The sequence below is a fragment of the Anomalospiza imberbis genome, chromosome 3 (assembly GCF_031753505.1).
Source record: "Anomalospiza imberbis isolate Cuckoo-Finch-1a 21T00152 chromosome 3, ASM3175350v1, whole genome shotgun sequence".
Classification (NCBI taxonomy): domain Eukaryota; kingdom Metazoa; phylum Chordata; class Aves; order Passeriformes; family Viduidae; genus Anomalospiza; species Anomalospiza imberbis.
The window spans coordinates 95,918,756-95,938,399 of NC_089683.1; the positions used below are offsets into that span (position 1 = coordinate 95,918,756).

Genomic DNA, 19,644 nt, shown 5'->3' on the forward strand with positions numbered 1-19,644 from the left:
TCAGGATCGGTATGTACCACAGCAGCAGTTAGTGCTTAGGAGTTGGGGGTGGGCTGGAGCACATGAGTTAAACTGTGAAAAAGATGCACAACCAGCCTTTGACTCTTTTCTTCTTAGTCTATGTTGTTGCATTCGGGCCAGTGGTTGCCAACACTTCATTCTCTTGTTGTCTGGGTTTAAATTACCCATATTCGGACTGCTTCAGGCAGGGGAGGGAGGCTATGACCAGTCTGGAAAGCTGCATATTTACTAGATCTGATAGTGGTAAAGCCTGAATTTCCCCCTGCTGTCAAAGGGAACAGAAGTATCGAGAGAGAGCAAGAGTAAACATAACTGTGCTCAGCTGGTACCAACAATAGGCTTTACTTCCCAGGAGGACTGCCCTTTTTTGTAGCATTTTGTTATCTTGCTGAAGATGCTGAATATTATGCAGAACATTGTGAGCACTTTGCCCTTTTTGTCCCTTTTTGAACTTTGACTAGTTAGTCAGGATTGATTATCAACCCAGAATACCTAATTGCACTGCTTCTCATTTTACTGAACAAAGGTGCTGTGGCCAGAGTCTCCAGGACAAGAACTGTCAAGTAGAACAGTTGAGGTGGAAGCTAGGAGCTTACCTATGGAGCTGAGTGAGAAGGGAGGTGTGCAGAACAATGGATTTGTTCAAAATGAGGATTTTGAGGACAAGGAAACAGACACCAGTAGCCAAGAAGAAATGCCAAAAACATGCAGTGTTGATGTGGACCCAGTGGCTGAGGAGGAGACAGTGTTGAAGCCTTATGCTGGGATGCCAAAGGAAGTCTTGCTGCAGTTCTCCAGCCAAGCCCGCTACAGAGTCACCAGGGAGATCCTCTTCTGGCTCGTAATTGCTGGTTCCGTTGTGCTTGTGTGTGCTACGATTGCCATCATTGCTCTCTCTCCAAGGTGCCTTGACTGGTGGCAGGCTAGTCCTATTTATCAGATCTATCCTCGCTCCTTCAGGGACAGCAACATGGATGGGAATGGGGATCTGAAAGGTGGGTCAGTTTTCATTCTTGTCGTGTAACAGTTGTGTGTGTATGAGTATATAAAAAGCAAAACCAGTGGAAAAGTACAGTCCAATAGACAAAGCCACCCTAATGGAGAGAAGTAAGAGAAGTTGTCAGGCAATGTTAATAGCAACTCACATTGTTGTGAGTAAATCCAGGAGCTGCTTCCTTAAGTTAAGTTTAAGTTAGAAAGTTGGAATTAGAAAGGAAGTTGAGAGATAGTGCTGAGAGCAAGCAGCAGCACAGCTGCTACCAGAGTCGGATACCTCCACAAAACTGAGTCCAGTCAGGAAGATGAGTGATGCTGAGCACCTGGTCACGTTTGGTGGCTGTTCTTCCTAAGGAAAACAAAAACTGACAAAGAGGGGAGAAAGATGTGCTACTTCTTGTTTTTTCATGGTCTAGGTGTTATCAGCTGGTAAAAATGCGTAGAGATGGGGCACCTGATAGCAAGGAAGCAATGCCACTTACAAGTAGCTGAGCTGAGACTGCCCTGCAGAAAGGGAAGGCTCAACACCAAAATGGACAATGCATTTCTAAACAAGAAGTGATAGCCACACTGTACAGTACTAGCAGGTGAAGGGCAGAAAGTGTTTCTGTAGTTGCATATTATAGTAACATGTCAGGAAGATAAAGGGACCCGTTTGCAAACAAAAATATTTTGCATTTTCTGAACAGATGATGTCCTTTTCTTTTTAAATAGGTATCCAAGAAAAACTGGACCATATTACATATTTGAATATAAAAACCATCTGGATCACCTCTTTCTTTAAGTCCCCTTTAAAAGACCTTGGCTATGGAGCTGAAGACTTCTATGACATTGATCCCATTTTTGGATCAATGACAGATTTTGAGAATCTGATTGCAGCCATACATGACAAAGGTAAGCTGCACCTCCAAGCAAGTAACTGTTAAAAAGATGGACCTTATAGGGACTTCAGTTTGTGCACCTGGCAGTCCCCCCGTGGTGCCATTGAGCAGGAACAGATCGAGGTGGCAGCAAAGGGTACAAGGCAGCTCCACAGCAACTTGAGCTCCATGATTGCCATCTCCTGCCCTTTGGCTCTGGGGCAGTGCTGAAAGCAGGACAGAGGGCACAGGGAGCTACAGCAGCAGCACAGAGTGGCTGCATGTCCTCTGCAAGGAGGATGTTTGTGGGTGGTGGGCTGGCACCCATCCATGCTCCCTGAGGCCTGTCTTATGGGCATTGGAAGGCTGGGATCAAGCTGAGGTGCAGTTCTGTGTGACTGAACATGAGGGAACACACACTTCTTTCCTGCCCTTGCATCCTTGCTCTGATGAGTTTATGCCTGAGACCAAATGTTTGCTTAGGAGTTTCTTCTTAAAGCTGCTGAGCTGAACAGAAGATGGTTTGCGAGTCTGAAAGGTTTCAATAAAATGTCTGTTCTTTATGAAGGGTGATGAAGAATGTGTGATCACTGATGCTAGACTGGTGAAGCACCTGGGAGGTGTGAGACAGATGTTGAAGTCAGAGTTAGTGAAAGCGGTTCATAACAGCAGAAGTCTGTTTTGATTGTTCTCTTCACCCTTCTTTCCCTCCCAAGCTGTGTTCCAGCTACTTGCAAACACCAGTCAGGTCTAACTGTTTTGGTAGTCTGGTACTTTTTGTGGGGTTTTTATGCGCCTTTCCTTCACCAGACCTCTGGCATGGAAGAAGCCCAAATACCTCTGATACTGCATTTGGAACAAATATGAATGTTGTCTTAAAAGGCTAAATGTAATGTTGTAGTTCGGGGAGGGAGAGAAGGGCTAATTTTTTTTAATGTTTTTGTTTTTATTTTTAAGGGCTAAAGGTGATAATGGATTTAATACCAAACCACACAAGCGACAAACACCGGTGGTTTCAGCTGAGCCGCAATCGGACTGGGAAGTACACGGACTACTACATCTGGCAGGACTGCAGGCAGGCTGCTGGCTCAGTCATCCCTCCCAACAACTGGGTAAACACAGGAAGGGACACACACACATCCCAAGCTGGATGCCACAGAGCAAAAGCCGCTGTAACATGATTGTCCCAGTGTACACGGGGTTTTAAGTGACTGGTGAGAGGTACAAACTGATGTTATTACATGTGTTAGTGCAGATTAAGATTTAAACCAGGTTGGGGGAATCACTTGAAAAGCTCCTACTTCAAGTGGAATTTTAAAAATTACTTTTGTTTCTTCACTTCAGTGTTAAATCTTTGTTCATTAAACAAACACACACAAAAAAAAAAAAGTTCTGCGCAAATGGTTCACACATGCCTCCTTCTGTGTGTGGGTGTTTTGTTCTAGAAACTGCTTGTCAGGTACTCTAAAATCATAGTTGGTGGGGAAGGAAACAAAACAATATGATCTTGGCTTTTTTCCTTTTTTCTGGAAAGTGATCAGGCCAGAAAGCATGTTGCCTATTTCAAATGGACTTATTTTAGATTAGAACTGGTGGGTGCATGATTGGGAACTTGTATATTCTAAAACCTCCAGGTGGAATTAATACTTTGTACCAATTTATATAATTTCTTTTTAATCTTAAGAGTCTTAAGAACTATCTTTTGGAATCTTTTATTAGAGAGATGGTGATAAAGTTTAACGTTTTTAACTTGCTGACTGTTGTTGGCCTTTCAAAGGGATAATACTAAATTGCAGAAAGCTCTAAGTTAACTAAAGCTTTCTAATAAGCTTTAGGAGAAGTCATTCCAAAATAAATGTTCCCACCCATGTTTTCCCCTCTATTCCAGATAATTCCCAATGAAAGTTAACTTAATAAAAAAATCTTCAAAATCTACAATACTGAGCAAGAAATACATGTGGCAAAGCACAACTACAGGGAGAGCAACTAGTGGCAAAAAGGCGTGAAAATCATGAGTACCAAAATCTGTTCACAATGTAGTCCACTGATTAGGCATTTTGTGCTTTATTTTATGCTTGTAATGCCCCACATTTTAATGTATGCATAGGAGGAAATGTTTGTTAAGTTAGTAGATCTGATTGTCTCTCTCCCTTGGCTGAGCAGGTGAGTGTCTTTGGGAATTCCAGCTGGCAGTTTGACGACCTGAGAAAGCAATGTTATTTCCATCAGTTTGGGAAGGAACAGCCAGACTTAAATTTTCGCAACCCTGCAGTCCAACAAGAAATCCGTGTAAGTATGAAACCCACTGGTGCTGAGCCAACAGCAAAGCAGCTCTTGCACTGAAGCCTGTGTAGAACGTCAAGTGCAGAGAAGTTTTTTATCTCTGTTGATACAAAGAGTTGTTGATTAGCCAGTCAAATGGAGGGATGGCACCTTGTTTATCAGAGAGATGTTTGCATTTTTGGGAAAACAGAGGCAATGCTGATTTGAATTACAAGGAATGCCTGGGCTTGTTGATAAGGGGGAGATAGTGAGTTTCGATCTGTCCACATGTCTGATGACTTTCCAGGGGGAAAATGAGTGTTTTCACAGTGAGAGTGGCGGGGATGGTGCTGCTCCGATGAAATCTCCTTCCTGTCTGCACTGTTTCCTAGCAGACAATGTGGAATTCATTAAAATATGGGGATGTAGACCTGAATATGGGGAGCCTGACAGCTGCTGCTTCTTTTTCCCCTTTCTGTAAGTTATGCCTCAGCAGGTAGTACAGCTACTTCATATATTTAATTGAATCTATGTTTGCCACTTTGTTCTGTTGAATTGAATTGTGGTGCATTTTTTGGGTGCTGGTCTTCACAGCTGCCCAGTCTTCCTGGGATGGTGTGTGTGGGGCCTCTCTCCATACCATGTGGGTACTGCATAAGCTTGAAGAAACTAAACGCTTCTGGTCACACCTTTTAACTCAAGCACGCAATGAGAATTACTGAAACTCCAGTAGCAAAGAGATGCTGCATTTCCTATTAAAAAAAAAAAAAAAAAAAAAAGGAGGGAGTTTGTCCTGGTAACACCAACCTCTGGTAAATGTGTATGAACATCATGTTAACAAATAATTTTTTTTTAATATTTTGATTCAAAATCCTGTTCGAGAAGGTTAGGAGGATTGAGCAGGAAGAAAATGGACTTCTGCAGAGAAGCTCAAGTCTTTGGTTCAGCAGCACAAGGGCACCCAAGAACAGCCAAACTCAGCAACCAGCACATTGTGGCTTTCATGTGTAAATAGATGTAGATTGGTGCCAGTGAGAACCACATCAGTGCTTGATGTTTGCATAAGCACCTGATAGCCGGGTTTGCTTTTGTGCTGAGCACAGGTATAAGCATGAGCGTTTTTGGGTACGTTCAGTACTGGACAGACACCACATTGAGAGCTGCGGCTTGCAGAATGGAGCTACGAAAAAGTGCAGCTCAGTGAGGCCGTCTTTATTTGCCAAACAAAAATCTGTACAGCTTAAGAGTGTACTAATTCTATTCCAGCTTTTTCAGATAAGTGTTCTTCATATGTTTTAAAAAGGCAAGTCAATAGACTTAAAAAAAATATATAAAAACTGTTTTTTTCCTCAGACAAAGACAAGTATCACAACGAAAAGGACATTTGCAGAAACCACTCAAGAGGGACTGAACTTTGGAGTTTTTTGTTAAAACTGGGGCAATTAAAACTGTAATAATATAGTTAGTGAAATAGGATATAATTTTACTAATAGTGACTAACATTGGAATTTGATAGTGAAATTTCAAATCAATAGCATTTGTAATTGTTGGATGATAATTTCTTATGTTCCTGCAAATCAACAAATAAGTCTGAAAAAAAATTTAAAAATTGCATCAGTCAAATAAGAGAGAACAAATATTTTAAGAGCTCTATTGTGTAAAAGAAAATTGGTGGCACAAGGCTTGTGCAGAACAACATATTCCTGCATATTTGAATCAATGTGTTTTAATTGTGTGCAGCCATGACATGAATGTTCATCAACAACATCACTTAGCATGAGCCCAGTTGTGTTGATGGATGAGATTAGAAACTGCTTTAATGAATCATGACCTGGCTTTGAGCTCCTGAATTATAGGAGAAGTTAGAGACCAATCTTTTTTTTTTTTTTTTTTTAAGGAATGAAATAGTAAGGCCTACTTTATTTAGCTATTAATTTGACCTTAGATCAACTTGATTCACTTTAGCTTCTAGAAGAATTCAAAGTACAAATCAAAAAATGAATTGTTATGTATTAACACCTCCTTACAAGTTTAGTTTTCTTTTTAAGAGTATACTATTTTAAATGGGGTAGACTCACTCAGACTTTTCAATTTTTGCTTTTATCTAGGATATTATCAAATTTTGGCTTGGCAAAGGAGTTGATGGATTTAGTTTTGGCACTGTTAAATTTCTCTTAGAAGCACCACATCTCCGGGATGAGCCTCCAGTGAACAAGTCTCAAAATGTAATGTTTATGTAATGCAATGTTTATGTCTTTGTTTTCCTTCCTGCATTTCCTATGAAGACTAGAGTGCCTGCTTTGACTCTTTTGGGTCTTAAATGTGGCTGTAGGAACAGGTCAGCCTTGGAAGGTGGGTGGGTCCCGGGCACTCTGCACAAAGAGCACTCACCACAAAGAAGCCCCAGTAGGAACTGGAGCATAACTAAGAAAACACTGATGTAGGCCATGTGTCACAGTGAGAGGTGACCAGACACATTCACTGTTGTTTATGTTACTTTCTTTTGCTCTGATAGTGAACTTGGTGATGTTGCCAGGTAGTGCCAGACCAAGACACTGTTCTCCTGCGGAGCTGGGGGTCACAGACAGCTGGCCAGCTCCAAGGTGGTGGTGGTGTTATGTTACTGTATCAAGGCACTGTCCATCTTTCCAGCCTGGTCTGAGGCCACAGCTCATGCTCCAGATGGGCTCTGTTGGTTAGTGGTGTGGGTGGGCTTTCCCTACTGAAGGATGGGATCCAAAATTATCAGTCCTCTGCTACTCCACAGTTCATCAAGTTTAGTTCAGCTCTGTGCTGTTAGTGTTAGCATGCTGAACTCATTTCAGTAAAAATTCATGAACTGGTGCACTCAGGCAAGAATGAGGAGAATTTGGAGAATTCTGAAACCTAAAATATTGGTGAACTAACATGAAGTACTTTACCCTGCTTTAAGGAGAGTATCACAGCCTATTCCCAGCTCTACCATGATTACACCACCACGCAAGTTGGTTTGCATGACATCATCCGCAGCTTCCGTCACACCATGAATGAGTTCAGCAGAGAGCCTGGCAGATACAGGTAACCGGCACAGCTGGCCAGTTTTTTCTAATATTCATCTCCCTCTTGCTAGCAAGAAAATGTTCTTTTACTAACATAATACACGACAGAAATGCAAATCCTGCAGTGCAGGTAGCAGTGCATAGGCTATACTGTCTCTTGCCCAGTGTATGCAGAAAGGAATTGGCCCTGTTAGCTCTGCTCCATCTATGGACTGTATAAAGGTAAGCAGAAAAGGTAATATTTATGGACTGTATAAAGGTAAGCATTCTTATCCCGGAGATACTCATTTATCAACCCTGTGCCTGATACATTCTTTAATTTTAATAGTGCAGTTCAAGTGAGACACACAGTCAGAGACTGTTAAAATCACAGAATGGTTGAATTTGGAAAGGACCTCCTGAAATTCTCCAGTCCAAATCCCCTGCTTTTTAGGGCCACCTGGAGCCAGTTGTCCAGGAACTTGTCTGGATGGCTTTTGAACATTTCCAGTAATGGAGACTCTACAACCTCCCTGGAAAACCAGTGCCAGGGCTGAGTCACCCTGACTGGTGGGAGTTTCCTGATGTTCATAGGGAAACACCTGTCCTGTGTTTCAGTTTGTGCCCATTGCCTCTGGCCCTGGCACTGGGCACTACTGAAAAGAACCTGGCTCCATCACCTTTTCACCCTCCCTTCAATACATGGATGAGATCCCGGAGGCATCGCTTCCCCAGGCTAAATAGCCCCACCTTGAAGCCTTTCCTCCTGGGAGAGATGTTTCAGTCCCTTTTAAAGGCCTTAGTGCCAGACTAAAGGGGAAGGATTACTGCCCTCACTTCTGGCAGCACTGCTCCTAATGCAGGCCCAGGATGCCATGAACCGCCTGCAGGGGCACATTGATGGCTCATGGTCAACTTGGGGGACCCCCAGGTCCTCTTCTGTGAAGCATGGAAATTGCTGGAATGGAGTGTGTGGACATGGATTCAGAAAGATAAAACCTCAGTCAGATACTTTAGCCTTGTGTTGACTTCTGTAGATTTTTCTCCAGTAATTTCCAAGTACTTCTCCTTGATTCCTTGTCTGCCTTACAAAATATAATTTCTCTGTATTAATCTTTTTTTAATGGGGAAGGTGGAAATGACCATAATTCTTAATGCTGTGTCCAACCATTTCTAGCTTTATTCTGTTCTGTGTAACTAAAAATGAGCGAAAAAAGCTATTTGTGTACTTTTCTGCAGATTTATGGGTTCTGATGATGATGAAAAGGAAGACATTGAAGCAACAATGATGTATTATGGAACAACTTTTATCCAAGAAGCAGATTTTCCCTTCAACTTCAACCTAATTAACATGAAAGATCTATCTGGCAACAGTATTTTTGAAGCTGTCAACTCATGGATGAAAAACATGCCTGCAGGAAAATGGCCAAATTGGGCAGTAAGAGTTCTAGACTAACTCTCGTAGGAAGGGCTTGTTCCTGTAGGTGACAGAAACCACACCCACACACACACCCACACCCACACACCCACACCCACCTGATTTCAGTGGGATTGGCAGCAGCCTGGGCCCATGGCTGAGCTACAGTCGCTGTCCTTGTGAAAACTCTCAGCTACTGTAGTTGGAGTTCTTGGCACTGTCCGGCTCTCCTGCCCTTCAGTAACAGTTCCACTCCCCTTGCAAGGATGACAGAAGGGAATTTATGATCAAGCCTCTCCCTCAGTGTCTCCAGTGGCTAAACCACCAGTGAGAATGGAATTGGGATAATTATCTTTGACCATAAACTGACTCACTGCAATGGATTCTGAAACCCGCCCGGGGCTAGGGCAGAGAAGAGCAGGCAGTGGAGAGCAGTTAACTTAAAACATTGCTCCTGTTTTTCCTAGGAAGCATGTTCAGAATGTGCAAAGGATCTTTTCAAAGCAAGCAGAGCAATCCTCACACAGCAGAAAAAATAGCAGATAACAACGGGAGAGTTGTTATTTGTCATCTCTTCCTCACTTCAGCCTCATGTGCTGCTGGCAGGACTTTTGTGTGTTAAATTTTTTGGGGCAGAAGTTTGTAATGGCATCAAGATAAAGATAATGGACCTCAATGCCATGGAAGGGAAAGAAAAAACCCCAAAACATTTGCTACCTTGTTAAATTAGTTAATTTCACACATGCTTGAAATTTTATAATGTGTGTTTAACAGAATGATGTTTTCTTCAGGTTGGAAGCCCTAACACTGCTCGGATTTCAACTCGGATTGGAAAGGAGTACATCAATGTCATGAACATGCTGCTTTTAACCCTCCCTGGCACTCCTGTAACTTACTATGGTGAAGAAATAGGCATGGAGAACATTGCATCAGAAAATGTAAGTGAAGAGCATGTAAACTCTGGTCCTGTTGTTGATTAGTTCCAAGTAACAGAACATTCAAAAAAACAAGAACTTTTGTTTTGCTAACCAAACCCAGTCTTTCTCACTGCTTAAATGGTTTTCCATGTTCCTCATGGCAAACCTCTGTACAGCATGTGGAAATGGCCAGGCCAGAGACCAGAACCAAGGCCTTGATGTGTGTCTGAACTGCTAGACTTCAGTTATGGATGCTGATTTCTGTCTTTCTCTGGATCAGTCCTGCATGGTTTCCAGCAGTGTTGCTTCAGCAGAAAGGACAGCAAGTGCCAGTACGGGGCCTGGCCAGGGGTAAGGAGAGGTGTGCTGCAGACCAATGAGGGAAGATAACTGAGCCATCTCCTTCCTCCCATGGAAGTGGGACTCTGACATCATTATGCCAGAGTCCATTATTTTGTGGCTGTTATTTAAAGGAAGTCACGGTTCTGATTCTGTCTAAGCCACAGCTGTCATGAGTGTGCCCAAGCTCAGAAAAAGGGATCTGCATGAAGGGGAGGCTGCCTGGTGGCAAGCAGAAGTGGCTTTTGGTCATCATGCATAGTCTGTCCCAAAATGGAACAGCTCATCTCTGCCTCTCCTGGCCATATTTGAGCACCATAAGAACATGGTCCTATGGCAGATGCTGCTTTCCCTGTGAAAAGCCTCTGTTAGGGAATGAGGCAGCTGCTGGCAATGTTAGAAATGGCACTGGCTAACTTTGATACAAAGGGAAAGAGGTACTTGAAGCACAGGATCAGCTCCAGATTTGTCTCATTCAGATATGAGGAAGTGATTCTCTGATTTAAAAGGAAATCTCATTTCCTCTGAGAAAACTGTAGGTCAAGTATCTCCTGCATTTTCTTGCTGCTGCTGATTACCGCTGACAGAGTGATTCTCTTAAGAAAAGTGGCTCACCCTGAGCTCCTCAGGGTTCACTCTCTTTTAGTGGCTACCCTGTGGCTCAGGGCTTTGGAACAAATGCAAACCCACCCTTCACTCAGGCTGGAGAGGAAGGTTCCCTGATTAATGGGTGTCTTAGGAAAATGGAGAATATTTGCTCAGGATGATATAGGCTTTAGTCCCAGCATTTCAAACACTTCAGGAGACACTGAAAGAGGTAAAGATGAGAGGCAGTGTTACCAGCGTTGAAAACTTAGGATTTTTTTCTTCTGCTTTTCAGAATATGCTAAAAAGGAGAAACCCATTATTTATAATGTCACAAAGCAAAGTGACAATTTCTTTTGTTAGGCTGCTGCTCTGACAGATTGTATTGAAAAGTGTCCTTTATATGAAAAACAGTTTTCATGGAAAACAAACACTCAAAGTATGTGCAAAATATTTTATGCCCTCTTATATCATTAAATTTAAGTGTCAGATCTTTTGGCAGCTCTTCAGTAACAATGAGGAAGCTTTTTCAGGATTGTGAATTCTTCAAAATGAGAACTTCAGACTTTTTTTACATCGACACTTTTTAATCAGCTAAAAGCCAGTTTTCAATAGTTTTGCACTTGGAAATAATAATTTTTACCTTTCTAACACAAACAATCCTGTCAAAATTGTACCCCTTGCAAATGTAAGCTTGAAGAGTTCTGGGGTGAAAAGTGCAATACTTAGAAAATAACAGACACTGAACAGCAGTTACTTGTTGTTTACTGTTATTTTAACAACATCTCTTCTAAGGACTCATTTACCTCACATATTCACTCTCCACATGTCTAGGTATTTATCAGAATATCCTGGCTGCCATCAGTAAACTTTTAACCAACCACCTGTTGCAAAGGATGATAATTCTAGTAAGAGTCATCGTCAAATTCTAGTAGAATTTGGAAATTCCACGTTTTACCCAGCAATGCTCTGAGATGATCCCCTTCTCTCCATTTCAGGAACTGTCTTGCTTCTCATTTTCTCCTTAGATTTGGACCACAATTACATCCTCATTATTTTTAACTTAAACCAAAGAAAGCAATACTGAAAGGGAGACAATTTGGGAGCTGTGAGAATATGCTATTCAAAGAGTAAATTTTAATATGGGAATCACCACTTTTATTTTCTAGGCAACCCTCCCAGAGAAATCTCCCATGCAGTGGGATGGAGAAGTTAATGCTGGTTTTACTGAAGGCAACAGCAGCTGGTTACCTGTTAACTCCAACTACCAAAGTGTAAATGTGGAAGTAGGTGTCTTCATGTGTAATAAACTAATGGTCTCAAAATATTTTAATATATCTATTTTGCTCTGGCTTCCTTTTAGTAGTGAGCATTGGTAGCAGGAATAAACTCAAGGGAAAAAAAAGCACTGAATCCTCACAAGTTTTATTAGAAAAGGAAATCCTTGCACAACAAGGAGCCTCCTTCATCTATATTCATTTAAGCAGAGCAACTACAATTATGATGTTGATGTTGCAATTTGGCTCTTTAACATCCTTTTAATCCTTTTGATACTAAATTGAAAACTGGTCTCTTTCCCCCCATCTCTGTTGCTATAGAAAGCACTGGCTTTGTAACAAGAATTTGACATAGACCGACTCCAACATAAGTAGAGCAGTGAATCAAACAGATTTTACTGACCTACACTGCTGACCAAAATTCAAGGCAGAAAAAAAACAATCTAAGATAGCAAAAATATAAAATATGGAATAAACCCTATGACTGCAGCAGATTGAACTCAAAGAAAAAGATTCAGTGTCAAGCTTTGAATGGCTGTGGCTTTCTCCTAAATCAACAGTACTGAAAGGAAGCTGTGGGAGGAAGCAATTGCATTAGTGCTGGGGAACTGTTATGCTTAATAAACTCTGTGTCTGCCACTCCACACGTGCCGAGGAAGTGCATGAGAAAAAGCAGATTTTCAGTGAAATTTGGAGACAGATTTGAAGAGGGATAATTGTCAGCACGGAATTCCGATAGGTGCGTTCTCAGCAGCCTGGGTGGGTGTGAGAAGGGAGCTGTATTTCCTCCCTGCAGTGCCAAGAACTGACCCTGCTGGTGCTGACTGTTGCAGATCCAGAGCACCTGGTCCAACTCAACCCTGAGTTTGTACAGAGCGCTGACCTTGCTGCGGAACAATGAGCTCCCCATGAATCGAGGGTGGATGTGCCACGTCTGGAATGACAGTAACGTGTTTGTCTATGTGAGGGAGCTGGATGGGTTAGACAGAGTCTTCATGATGGTGCTCAACTTCGGCCAGGAGTCAACAACAGACCTGCAGGCCGTAGCTCCTAACCTTCCCTCTGAAGCTGTAATAAGACTCAGTACTCATTTTAGCAATGCTGGCAAAGTTGTCAATACCAAACTAATTAAAACTGAAATGGGAGAAGGCCTGGTCCTTGAATATAAAACACCAAAGCCTGTTCATACTATGGCAGCTTTTCAAGGGAAGTGTTTTGTGGCAGAAAAAGCTTGTTATTCCAAGGCCCTCAATTTACTCTACATGAACTGTTAAGTAGAGGAGTAGAATACTCATGCTTTCATGTTAATTTAGAAGATATTCGCTTCAGGGAAATGCTAAAAATACTCAGTTTTCTTTGGCTTTTAAAACATTATTTGTGTACAAAATAAATGTCCTGAAAAATCAGATACATAATTGTCTTGTATCTGTATTTGTGATGAAAAGGAAAAAAAAAAAATGGTATAAGCTCCCCCTTAGGATCTGTGGAGAAGAAAAGTAAACCTGTTCTAAAAACTGTCCTGTTTAAGCATGTATTTTTGGGAGGAGAGGGAACAGTTGCTTTCTGGGTGCTGACCCTGGAGGTTGCTGGACTGTAAGTGCTCCTGTGGAATCCCAAGCCTGTAGCAGTTCACTGTGACTTTTCAGAAGTCTGCAGATTTGTAAAACCTGTTCCAAAGGGGTGGCCCTATATTTGCTAAAACAGGTGAACACAAGCAAGACTAGTGTATATTGTGATGTTTTACCTCTTCTCTCAAATCTAGCAACTCTGATTATCCTCAAAGTTAGGAAGAAAAAGAACAAAATGTAGCTAATATCTAATTCCCACTCATAACTGCATTTCCAGTTGATTCTCCCCCTCCCTGCTGAGTTAGAATATGTTTGCATTCTCTGATTTCTTTTCCTGCCCTAAGGCTGAGGTGAGGGGTGTATACTTTAGTTCAGAGGAAACAGCTGAATCAACCCTACTGAACGTCACACTTGTACGCGTGCTCTGATTTGCATTTGCTGCACCTGCAGTGCTTGATGTGGCCCTAGGTGTGCACCACACATTTCTTTTAACAAGCAATGCACAGCAAATTTGTGCCTTGCTCAGAGGGCAGCTAAGCTATGAATTGGGCTGCTTTAGTGGGGGCATTCTTTTTGTTTTGTTCTCTGGAGATACTCTGGCATCTTCTGACATGCTAATCTTGTGCTCCTGAGGGACTTTGGCACCTCCTTCTTAAGATTACCATGCTAGGTAAGGTAACTGCAAGATTTTTAATGTATTCAGATCAGAGTTCTGCTAAAACTCTGTTCTTGAGAGTGCTTTTCTTTGCAGTTTGGTCAATCCCACCACATGATCAGTACACCATGGCTGCTGTGCAGATAGAGAGGGCAGCAATCACCTTCACCTACATATGGGAATTAGTTCTGGAAGTAGTGAGAATTGAATGTCAGATGCTTCGGAGGAGTTCTGCTGTGTTGTGTAAGATGTGGCCTTGCAAGAGATGCCTTGGCGAGGAAGGCTGCTGTGCCAAGTGCCTGTGGCTCTCCTGTGAGGCTCTACGTGCTCCAGCTCTGCTCGTGTAGCGCTGCTCTGCTGGCTCACGTGAACAGAACTGCTGGACAAACTCATTGCTGCTGGCAGCTGCTTCTGCACAGCCTGGCAGGGCACAAATCCAGTTCTTGGTCTGTATTTTTGTAAGGCAATGCCACACACAGCTTTGTGTGCTTGTGCCCATAAAACAGGGATCCAAGAGGAGAGATCCTCTGGAAAAGGTGTTTGCTTTCCATACAAATCCAAACCTGACCCAAAGTTTTTCATGTGGTTAGTGTGTTTAGGAGTTATTTGCAGGATTTGCTGTGATGCTGGGGATGGCACACTTCCTCAAGTTCTCTGTTCAGAAAAGCAAGGTGTCTTGCAACCTAAAATGAAAATATTTATTACAAAGTAAAGTTCTTTGCACTATAAACATTCAGGCTCTTGTGCAGCTATTCTAGTAATCTTCCTTTCCTATACAATTGCTAAGAAATACCTTGTCATAAGACGGCATGGAGTTTTCCTAAAAGAATTCATCTTGGGAATAACTGCCACCACCACCTAATTAACATTTTCTAGGATTTGATAAAATTAAGAATAATAAAATTTGTATCCAGCTGTGACAGTCTGAGACATCAGTAAAAACATATTAGGTCTTGGCAGTATTTTGCTTTTAACAAGCATGCTTGTATAAAGTGCAAAATCTTGAAAGCTAACTGTAATAGCTTTGATAGCACAGACCATGCATTTCAAAATGTAAAGATCCAACCCATCATGTATGTTTTACACAATGAGGAAGATAGGAGTAAATAGTATGACAGTTTTAAGCACTTAATACTCTACAGAGCAAGACTTTTCCTGCTGGAACGATGTTTTGCACAACTTGGAACCTTTCATTCAAAGCTCCTAGCACATTTCAGTGCGAATTAAACACTATTTTAACACTATTCCAATAATCTGGCTCTGCCGCTGTCTCTTTTATATCTGTACAAGTATATATGTGTGTAAAAATAGATATATATAAATATTGCTGGGTTCTGAAATAATATATATGTAAAATCAGCAGATGCTCTAGCAGTTTTTCTTTGTAGTTTAAATATACAGTTGATGACTGCCCAGCTACTGAGGCTGAAGTATTCCTTGAGGGGGGACACATCCCTGCAACATGTTATGGAGCTGTGCAGTAAAGGGATCATACCTCATTCAGTGAGTGCTCCCAGGAAGAATCACAATGACTGCCATTTGCCTGGACATCTAGGATGATATTAGGAATCCAATTTCCTGGAACAATGAAGCTGGTGATTACTTTACATTGAATGAACAAAGAAAAAATTAAGTGGGTATGTGAATTATTTAACTAATTCTGCCTTCTTGTCCTGACAGAATTATTCCTTAAGAAAAAGAGAATTGTAGAGGGGCTTTCTGAATGAATTATTTGTATTTCTAATAACTGTATATTTGGAAAGTATTCATCTATTTAGTGTGTTTGTTCTCTCTGAGTCTTATTGGAAAGACATGTTCTTTTCTTCCTGCACAAAGAGCACAACAGCAACCGCAGCACCGCCTGCAATTTCTCAACCACTGCAGTTGTGCAGCTCAGAGACAGGGCATCATGAAGTGTAGAAAAGGTTATTCAAGATCTTTTTTGGTAATGATGGTAAAAGCCTCTCCCCAGACTGGATGGTACAAGAAAATTGTCAAGCTTGAATGTACCTTTTGCTGGAAACTCGTGAAGTTAAGGTTAAGTTTCAGGTATAAAAGCACCTGTGCCTTGGCCTTGTTGTCACTCTAGCTTGATTAAGGACTTGCAGCTTTAGCAAACTGAGAAAAATAGGTTTTTATATAGCAGCAAAAATAAGATTTTTCTCCAAGGGCTGCTGAGAATTGCAGCCTAGCCCTGTCAGCAGCTGGAGTGACAGTGTGGGTTCACCCTACACTGTCCAACAACTGGCCTGTGTGGAGGCCTAGGAAAGAGTGAGCCCCCTCACAGATTCCCAGTCTTTATGTTTTTGCATCTCAGAGAGTGCTCTGAGTCTGCTGTGGAGCTGGTGATTTGGGATTGTGTTTGAATTCATTTAAGGAGGAGTCAATCTCTGTGGTCTTTAATTTACATGACTACTAAGATTTTGGTTCAGTTAACTCCATTTATCTGAGATATTCTTACTCTTACCTTTCTTACTTGTTCTGCTGGCATGATCTAGTGCAGCCTTCCTGAGTTTCTGAACATACTGTAAAATTCCTGGTAGCGTTACCCGTTCATCATTTTCATACACCGTGATAAAAACTGATGGATAGCACTGAGATTAGAAACCAAAACCAGTTAAACATTTGACAACTGGTCTTTCTCACAGAGTAACACATTTTTCTCTTACTATACAATTTTTTAGGGTTTATTTAAGAACTCATCTATTACATAATTACTTAGTGTTTTCTAAGAGTTTTATCACTCTAACTGCCAAGAGTATTTTGGTCTGAAAAACGACTTCACAGTTGGGCATAATCTACTTGCAAAAGGTCATAAAAACATTCTCTTCCCACTGGTAAAGGTCTGATACCTGTCTGCTTGCTGATGATTGCAAAAAAAGAAAAGAGGGAGTAATAATCATGGAACTGTTCACCTTAGAACAATAGTTGAAGTTTATTTTTCAATATTTATGCACAGAAGTTGGTTTTAAAATTGTAAGAATTTTACTTAATGAAGCTGTGCAAAACAACTAACACATTGTCAAATAAAGAGAGATTTCCCTTGAGATGAGAATGTCAAAGCTATAGGTCCTCTTCCCTTTCAGTGTTTGTTTGTTTTAATACTTCTAGAAAGGTATTAAATCAGTGGAAAATACCTCCACCTCCACTGGAAAATACCTCCAGTGGAAACCTCCTTCCTCCTGTGTCTGCAAAAAAAGCCAGCAAAACAAAGTAGAATGTCAAAAGTCCTCCAGAAAAGAAGGCATTTTGCATGTTGAGATTTGCTATACAATAATCTGTTACTTCCTGAAAGTCCTCAAACAAAAGCAAGTTTAGAAATTCGTATCATTTAGGAGAAGGCATTGGGTTAATTTCAGTAGTCACTTGTGACTCGAACTATTGCTAAAATTATTACTGAAATAATTTATATTGGAGGATTTTTAAAAATTTCAGTGATCTACTTCTGGTTTTCTTATAAACCACTACAATTTATGCCTGAAGTATTCTGCACAGAAAGCATAGTTTTACCTGTGGCTTAATATTCTGGTATGGGCAATAGCTTTTAATATACTTCATACATTTTTCATCTTCTAATGGATTTCCCCATTCTTCTTGTTCCTCAATTGTCAGTGGGAGATGAGTTTTCATCATTGTATTTAGAACATCTACGAAAGGAGCCTTAAAAGTCATTAAAAAAGAAAGTTGGCAAATAGGACAGAGTACCTTGAATATCTGAGTCAAGGTGTTCTCAAACAAATGAGGAGAGTGAGCTTTGAATTGGAATGGTTCCAATTCTGAAAGTGGTACAATAACACAGATAATACAGTTGAATGTTATAATCTGTACAAGGTCTGCAGCAGCTCACCTGTAAAACCATGGCTCTGATCAGTGCTGGATCAGTGTTGCACAGGGCTCCTGCGAGAACTCCCCCAGCACTGGCAGCTGCCAGTGCTGTGTGATTGGGCTGAGAAAATCCCAGTTGGTGCAGCAGCATGATGCAAGCCCTGAGGTCATGGAGACCTTTGAGTTTATTCTGCTGACATCCATCTCTGTGCCAGCTAAGGCCCTGCTCTCCTCCACCCCTGAAATTTAATGCAATTCAAGTTGGAATCTCGTCAGAAAACAATACATGGCGTAGCTTCAGATAACGGAAGAATAGCAGCAGCCACAGAGTGGCACATCATAGTTTGCTTTCCAAATTAACTCTTCTCTGCTTTTGCCTTTACCCTTCTTTATGGCTAAAAGAGACAACATGAAGGCAAAATAAATCCATTCAAGATGATTGGTGAAAATACTAACTATAGAAGGGCACATGTGCTTGTGTCCTGGAATCCACAGGAAAAGCAACACTTTAGGAAATGACATTTTCATTGTAGGCAATACAAAATCAGATAACGTTATCTTTTTATACAGGAAACTATGCAAATACTGAAAACATTTCCAATAGTTCCATTACTAACAGTATTACTTATTAAAAACAGTAGAATAGTATTTCTGAGCTCCACATCAGACTCTCAGGATTTGTCTTCCACTTAGCTTAAATTCTGAGACTGTTAGAAAGTTGGGTTTGGGTTTCCCGCCCCCCCCCCCCCGCTAATTTGTGAATTTCAAATACTACTTGAAATGTTAAGTTTTGTAGTACAGAATTATAAAAATAATTTATACTTCTTTCTGTGCAACCACAATTTTGGTTTTAAGCCACCTGAAGCTTCCTCTTCTGGTTTCAAGTTTAAAATAGATTATTTGATTACCCTGCCATCTTTGGATGACAAATCCATCTTCATGTAGGACTGACCTGCATCTTAAGATTCTTAGTGGGGTGTGAGGAAGAACAGCACAATGCTTGCCACTGAGTACAGCAGACTGAATATATTTGCTGAATTTGTTTTGGGGCTGGTATTTCCAACAATTATTCATTCCTCCCCTTTCCTCTCCTCCCTAAAATGATTCTTTTGTTGTCTTCCTTAGCTACTGAGCAAAATTTGAAGCCTGTTGTACATTGCAGTTTCATAAAACTGGTAGATTTGTAGCTAAACTGGAGACAGATGATTTAGCCGATCAAAGAACAAAGGTTGCAGGTTAAATGCTTAGTTGTTGCTGTAGAATGTAAATGGCTTTCAGAAGATAGAGACTGTGCATTAGCACACAATGCTCTCAGAAGGAGAGGGAGATAACATGCCATGGCAATTTGAGCATCTAACCAAATTTTTTCTTGAGCAAAAATCAGACAAGAAGTAACGAGACTTCAAAAGATTAAAAGTTACATACAGCCATCATGTAGATTTAAGAAACCTAAAATGTGGTGTGCTTTTGTGGTTTTTTCCCCTGAGGAAAATTTAAAAACTGCTTAAATAAAAAAATCTAAGAAGAGATGAATAATTAGGTATAGGTACACACACAAAATAAATTTGGTGCATCTTCAGTTGTACATGAACAAGTATCCGCATATCCTGCAAAATAAAATATAATTTCCATTTTATATTTGACTTACCTAACATGGCAATATGCTAATATCCAACCCTCTTCAATTAACATCAGCTTCTCTTCTTTAAAGCTCATGTTCAAATCTATGCCATAAGCTCCATATACATGAACTAGAAGTGGTCTCCTGTGTAGTTCTTTAGAATTCTTATTATGAAAAACTGTAATTGGCACCAAAGTTTCATCCTGGAAAAGAAGGAGTAGTTTTACAATAAGGGACATTGCAGAAATCTCAATGACACATGGCAATGAAAACTTCAATTATTT

General features: G+C 40.9%; 2 protein-coding genes and 1 long non-coding RNA gene across 7 annotated transcripts in view; 1 reads left to right on the forward strand and 2 right to left on the reverse strand.

Annotated features, from left to right (window-relative positions):
- On the forward strand, positions 1-14,564 carry SLC3A1 (solute carrier family 3 member 1). The gene is made up of 10 exons (XM_068185874.1): positions 1-1,016; positions 1,732-1,911; positions 2,835-2,989; positions 4,041-4,166; positions 6,248-6,356; positions 7,061-7,196; positions 8,396-8,594; positions 9,365-9,511; positions 11,584-11,700; positions 12,525-14,564. The coding sequence occupies exons 1-10, from the start codon at positions 620-622 to the stop codon at positions 12,963-12,965; spliced, it is 2,007 nt and encodes a 668-aa protein (XP_068041975.1). The 5' UTR covers positions 1-619; the 3' UTR covers positions 12,966-14,564.
- LOC137471488 (uncharacterized) lies at positions 5,741-7,375 on the reverse strand. Its single transcript, XR_010997653.1, has 2 exons — positions 7,061-7,375; positions 5,741-6,356 (listed from the first exon to the last, which is right to left on the reverse strand). It is a non-coding gene; the product is annotated as an uncharacterized lncRNA (long non-coding RNA).
- Positions 11,172-19,644, reverse strand: part of PREPL (prolyl endopeptidase like) — a 20,834-nt gene continuing 12,361 nt past the window's right edge. For 4 of the 5 annotated variants that reach the window (XM_068185869.1, XM_068185871.1, XM_068185870.1 and 1 more), the window contains 6 exons: positions 19,388-19,563; positions 17,762-17,978; positions 17,425-17,574; positions 16,382-16,508; positions 15,410-15,492; positions 11,172-14,597 (listed from right to left, as the gene is read on the reverse strand). In XM_068185869.1, coding sequence (XP_068041970.1) covers positions 14,517-14,597; positions 15,410-15,492; positions 16,382-16,508; positions 17,425-17,574; positions 17,762-17,978; positions 19,388-19,563 — 834 coding nt within the window. In that variant the 3' untranslated portion in view covers positions 11,172-14,516. The remainder of the gene's footprint in view (positions 14,598-15,409; positions 15,493-16,381; positions 16,509-17,424; positions 17,575-17,761; positions 17,979-19,387; positions 19,564-19,644) is intronic. The other variant, XM_068185872.1, reaches the window with a different exon arrangement.

What these genes read in the sequence shown, in the direction of transcription:
- SLC3A1 (XM_068185874.1), top strand. Translation starts at nt 620, where the DNA reads ATGGAGCTGAGTGAGAAGGGAGGTGTGCAGAACAATGGATTTGTTCAA. An exon ending in CAGTCCAACAAGAAATCCGT is followed by an intron (nt 4,167 to 6,247) that starts GTAAGTATGAAA and finishes GCTTTTATCTAG; the next exon opens with GATATTATCAAATTTTGGCT. An exon ending in AGAACATTGCATCAGAAAAT is followed by an intron (nt 9,512 to 11,583) that starts GTAAGTGAAGAG and finishes TTTATTTTCTAG; the next exon opens with GCAACCCTCCCAGAGAAATC.